At 31.4% G+C, this 6211-nt stretch overlaps 1 protein-coding gene across 1 annotated transcript; it reads left to right on the top strand.

Annotated features, from left to right (window-relative positions):
- Nucleotides 1045-4801, top strand: LOC104710871 (probable peptide/nitrate transporter At3g43790). Its single transcript, XM_010427528.2, has 17 exons — nucleotides 1045-1186; nucleotides 1315-1355; nucleotides 1449-1509; nucleotides 1605-1707; nucleotides 1816-1918; nucleotides 2045-2098; nucleotides 2193-2255; nucleotides 2353-2402; nucleotides 2486-2561; nucleotides 2779-2979; nucleotides 3182-3269; nucleotides 3547-3632; nucleotides 3727-3834; nucleotides 3933-3977; nucleotides 4103-4191; nucleotides 4367-4410; nucleotides 4507-4801. The coding sequence occupies exons 1-17, from the start codon at nucleotides 1045-1047 to the stop codon at nucleotides 4593-4595; spliced, it is 1443 nt and encodes a 480-aa protein (XP_010425830.1). The 3' UTR covers nucleotides 4596-4801.

The raw sequence follows: 6211 nt of genomic DNA, 5'->3' as shown, positions 1-6211 counted from the left end.
AATGTTCAAATCCGTGAATCATATAAATTTGGTAAAATCCTAAAAATAAAACAAAACCTGTATTGAAGCGGTCATATTTAGAAATCTCGATTTAACTTTTTGATTTATTTTTAGTTATATATATTATATTAAATAAAATACAATATTTGTGATTTCTTAGATTTAATAAAATGTCTCTGCGTCGATGTGCATTGCAAACAAATATTTAATAAATTAGATATAATATTTTTATATTTTAAAATATAAGCAAAATTGTATCTTAGTTTTAAGATATATATGTCATTATTAAATGATTTAGGGTGCATATATTTAATCTTAGTTTTATAGATAAAATTAATTTTATAATTGTTCTAATTAGTTTATTATTGTTTCCTAAAATTTCTGAAACAATAAATGAGTTTTGTTAAAATAATTCCAAAAATATTGGGCTATAAAAAAATAAAATTGTTTTATAAGATTTATTATTGTTCTAAAATATTATTTAAAAATATTTATAATATATTTACGTGAATCAATTAAGATTTTACATAACCAATACTTTTTCTGATTTTATAAGTTTTTTTGAGTTGAAAAATAAAAAGAAAATAATTAATTAACACTAAAAATAAGCTATATTAATATTTACGTGAATTTGTTTTTTTATTAACTATATTAATAAAAATCTGTTTTCTGGTTGAAACAAATTAATAATAATATTTTGTAATTAAATACAGTGGCATTTTGTGTAATATCTTACATGGAGTAAGGTTATTTGTTCAAAGGTTGCTTAAATAATATAATAGAGATTCAGTGTTTTTTTTTTTTTAAAAAATATTTTTTTCTAAAAATCAAATAAAAAGGGAATTCACATTTGTACCACTTGGATTAATTTTTTTTTTTTTTTTTTTTTTTTNCCAAACACCAACCCACTGAGATGTTTTTTAGTTTCTTTAAGAATCATTTCAGCTTTTTTGGCGCCTTTTAGGAGGAATAAACTTTTCTTATCCTAATGAATAAAACAAGTTCGTCGAGCTACGCGGCTTCTCCGACTCAGTAGTTCCGATCATGGCCGATGATGAGTCTCGAATCATCCTCCTGGAGAAGAACGAAGATTGCCCTGGCTGTATCATTGATCGAACTAAGCAACACCAGCAAGGCGTCCCTTACTTGCACCTCTCCTTCATCTGGCTCGTCTCACTCTGCACTGGTTTTTTTTAACTTTGTTTTCTCAACCTCTCTTTAGTAATTTCTACAAACACCTTGGCGTGCAAGTGATTCATATTCGAATTAGGCTATATGTGATACTCATGTTTCGAACCTTTTTGGTGATTTCAGCTCTCCCAATCTCTTCTCTGTTTCCATATCTTTATTTCATGGTAAGTTTATTATTTATTAGTTACACCTTAAAATTGTTTTTGATTGCTTTAAAACATTCCATTGATTAACTTGGTTTTGTAATGTGGTGGCAGATCAAAGACTTTGGTATTGCTAAACAAGAAGAAGATATTGGTTTCTATGCTGGTTTTGTTGGTAATTTTTTGCTTTGTCTTAAGGCTATTTGTTATTTATTGCTTCCTTGAGCATGCAGCTGATCTTGGAAGATTTCTTGATAACTTTGCAATTAGGATCATCATTCATGATTGGAAGAGCTTTGACATCTATTGTCTGGGGCAAATTAGCTGATCGATATGGTCGCAAACCTATTATTCTTATTGGGACTTTCTCAGTGTTAGCTTTTAATAATTGTCTACTTTTTTTTATTCATCAAAGTAAAGATTATTCAATTTTTTCTTTGTCTTGCAGATTTTTTTATAAGCTGCCTGACTCTCTTTTCAGGATCATATTCAATACCCTCTTTGGTCTAAGCACAAGTTTCTGGCTTGCTATTTCCTTTAGATTTCTTCTTGGCTGCTTCAATTGTCTACTTGGAGTTATAAGGGTATATATGTCTTAATTACTCAGAATACAGTAGCTTCTCGCGCTGATATAAATGAAAAGGATCGTGTAAAGTGTTAGGTTGCATTTCCTGAAAGGTGTTTCCTTTGTTCTTTTTCCCATGTTTCAGGCATATGCTTCAGAAGTTGTCAGTGAAGAGTACAACGCTCTTAGTCTTTCTGTTGTAAGGCTTTTATCTACTTCGAAACTTCGTTATTGCCGCCAATGGTTACTTTTATCTAGAGGATAAATACTTCTGTTCCGTTGCATTTTCACAGGTAAGTACATCGAGAGGTATAGGATTGATACTAGGTCCTGCTATTGGAGGTTATCTTGCTCAGGTACACTTGACTCTAGAATCTGTTCAGTTAAATTTTCGAAATTTGACTTTCCTGTCTTGCTTAGCTGACTTGGTTTCTGTTTTCATGTTTTTTTTAGCCTGCAGAGAAGTACCCAACTATATTTTCCCAGAGTTCAGTTTTTGGAAGGTATTTTTTCTCCATCCATTCCATTTTTTCAAATGCTAGCAAAGTTAGTTACCTCAATAGGTGCTTGGTGTTGTGCTTTACAGGTTGCCATATTTTCTACCGAGCTTAGTTATATCAGTCTATGCTACTGGGGTTTTCATCGCTTGCTGGTGGCTTCCTGTGAGTATGATATATATGATAGTGTACTTGTTGGAATTGTTTCAAAAACCTTCACAAACTAAATTTATTATATGATCATAAAATGACTTCTTATTAAGTTCTGGAGCTATTGTGTGTTGTATAGCTTGACTATGTTATGATTTATATCAAGCCTAGACTGAAGATGTTAACTCATAAGGATAAGTTTAATAATCCATGTACGTATGAATATATACAGGAAACATTACATACACGTTGTAGAATTGCACACCGGAGACTTAATAAACCAACTGAGCTCAACGATGACGAAAGTAGAGGAGGAGGAGGACTTGATGACCAGAACATAATTAGTAAGCCAAGTCTTCTGAGGAATCTTCCATTGATGGCTATCATCATCGTGTATTGTGTTTTTTCCCTCCAAGAGATAGCTTACTCAGAGGTAAGATAGTTACTAATTACCTAAAATCATGCGATTTTACTAGGACATAACTAGTTTTAGATGTTCCTCACTTTTAAAATCTTCCTAGCCGCTTTAAGATATTGATATTTTTGGTGCCCTGCCGAGAGTATCAGTAAAGTTTTTAAGTATTGCAGAGAAAGTTTTGTTTATGAATTTACTCTTTTATTGGTACCTTTGCAAGATATTCTCACTCTGGGCCGTCAGTGACAGAAGCTATGGAGGATTGAGCTTCTCATCCCAAGATGTAGGCCAAGTTTTAGCTATATCAGGTGCATGTTGTATATACCTTATATGGATGGTCTGGTGGGTTGGTCCAGAAAATTGTGAATTTTTCCAAAAATATTCTCCTTATCACATTATCTATAAAACCTTTTCAGGATCTCGCTTTTTTCATGCATGGTTGGTATTCTTTTCGCATATATATATATATATATATATATATATATATATATATATATATTTTGTCAACTCTGTTTCTTTAGTTTGTTATTGTCTATCCATATCCCCCTTGGATGTTCCTCATGATTTGAGTTACCAAATTTTCAGGACTTGGGCTTCTGGTGTTCCAACTTTTGGTATACCCACCGTTAGTTAAGGCCCTCAGACTCCTTGTGATTATACGTCTTTCTGCGGTAAATCTGGGGTTGAAGTTTCTCGATTTTCGAATGATGCTCTTTGGTTTGTTATATTGAGTTCTGTTCATTTCTTTTACGTTTTGTTGTTCAGGTATTGTTGATACCGCTGCTTTCTTGTTACCCCTATATAGCTTTGCTTTCTGGGGTGACCCTTCATATGGTGATAAATTGTGCATCCATCATAAAAAACGCTTTGTCTGTGAGTTTTTGTTATAACTCTGAAGCTTTTGTGCGTAATATATCTCCTTATTTAACAGTAAGCAAGATTTGACATACGTTTTCATGATATGTGCGCAGATCTCTCTTGTCACAGGACTGTTTATCATGCTTAACAAGGCTGTGGTATGGTTCTTTGGCTGGTGTATTGGCTCTTCCTTTTCTTTACCTTTATAGTTATCGTTAGTTTCTACATCGGTAACTTCCTCTGCCCGGGCTCATACTCACTTTTCTTTAATTTGATACCTCAGCCTCAGAATCAGAGAGGTGCTGCTAATGGCATTTCTATGACCGCAATGTCTGTTTTTAAATCATTTGGCCCTGCCGGTGGAGGTGCCTTGTAAGTATTTCCTCGGACTCATACACCAAGTAATATCTTGCAAACATCTATATTTTGGAAAAATGCACTCACATTCTTGCAAATGCAAGATATATACAAGCGTCATCTTTGTTCGTCATAGACTGTTCTTGGCTGTTGCTAATTCACCTTTCTCCGTGTTCTGTTCACTCTGCAGATTCTCATGGGCGCAAAAGAGACAAGACGCGACTTTCCTTCCAGGTAATATTTGAGCACCCATCCCAGTCCATGTCATTCAGTATTTCATCCGAAAGACATGATTTTAATTACATTTTTTTTTGAACACTACACACACAGGTGATGAGATGGTGTTCTTGGTGTTGAACTTGGTACAGCTCGTAGGATTAATTCTAACGTTCATACCTTACATATCTCAAATCCACTAAGAGATTCGTTACTCTTCACCCTTATAGCGAGGAATAAATGGGAAAAATTCATTACAAACTATTGTGCTTCTCTATGATTCGGCACCAAAAGAATGACTAATAATGCAACTAATTTTCATATGTAGTATTCATTACAAATTATATGATTACGAATACTGGTCTTGGCAAAAACTTGTCCAAATTCAAGTAGTCCTTTATCCACATCATTTGTTCCCGATCATTTGGCCATTACGTCTTCTCTCTCGAGTCTTAGTCTTCTATGGATACTATCTGAGATTTGTTCTCTTTGTCTGCAAAGTTAGCCCCAGAACATGAACATCAATAACTGCAACTTATACTAATGTCCTTCTAAGACAAAGAGCTCAATACCTTTCAAGCTGAATTTTGATTCTTGTTCTAATAAAAGACTAGTCAAAACACAGAGACGTAAAAGGTTGGTGACATTGCATAGTTGTAAACAGTAAATTACATACTTCAAACTTAATCAACTAAAAGTTTAAGAGTAATGAAGGATACTTATATCGAACAACTTAGTATTACTATCTAGTACGTAGTTACATAGCAAATATTTATATATATTTTTTGTGCAAACCACTAATTAATTTATTACTAGTTAATGCACGAACGAATGTTAGTCTATTTAGTTTTATAAATAGTCTTATTTATATTAAAAATAACTTCTTCTTTTCTTTTCTCACTACATTTGAGTAGTACATCGTAGTTGTATATGATTTAATAATATAGGTCTAAACTATGATTTTCAATGTTTATCTAAAGCTATTTGCAATCAAAAACTGATGCACAAGTTGTAAAAACGTTCTATTTTTTCTTTTGAATATAATTTAACATTTTATTCAAAAAAAAATAATATACTAGGTTTTGAACCCACGCGTAGCATTGACTTATTTGATACATTTTGGTGAAAATTATATAAGGTTGATGTCGATAATTATTTCATATACACAATTTTTACATTCATTTAAAATTCTGAAATTTTTATTTATATTATAATAATTTAAATCGTATTACTTTATCTGAAATAATGTGGCTTTATTTAAAATTTTGCTTTAATAGTGATTTAAATTTTTTTATAAGATAATACGATTGATGATAGTTATTTCAGATTTAAATTTGTCTTCATACACAATTCACCAAAATATATCAAATAAACTCACGCTAGACGTTGGTTCAAAACCTTGACCCATGAGATTGTTATTGTTACTCAAACCGGTGCGTTTCTCCATAGGTTCCAATGGCTTGAGGATGAAGATATTGGGTATATTCCTTTTAATACTATTAAGTCAAAAAATTATAAAGAACTTAAAATTTAACCTTTTTAAAATTTGGTCTTAATAGTAACTTAAAGTTTTTAATACTATTGAGGCAAAGTTTTCAAATAAATTATATACAATTGATGACATTTATTTCAGATACACAATTTATATTATCATTTAAAAAACTTTCAATTACTATTAAGGCAAAAAAAATTATTTCATATACACAATTTTTTAAAAAGTAGAAAAATCAGTTGTGTTTAAAAATCAAATATGGTCAAAAATCATGAATTAATCATTTTTTTATATTTGATTAACCGCCACTACTTATGTATTTATGTT

The sequence above is a fragment of the Camelina sativa genome, chromosome 9 (assembly GCF_000633955.1).
Source record: "Camelina sativa cultivar DH55 chromosome 9, Cs, whole genome shotgun sequence".
Classification (NCBI taxonomy): domain Eukaryota; kingdom Viridiplantae; phylum Streptophyta; class Magnoliopsida; order Brassicales; family Brassicaceae; genus Camelina; species Camelina sativa.
This window is presented reverse-complemented; position numbering and strand designations above follow the sequence as displayed.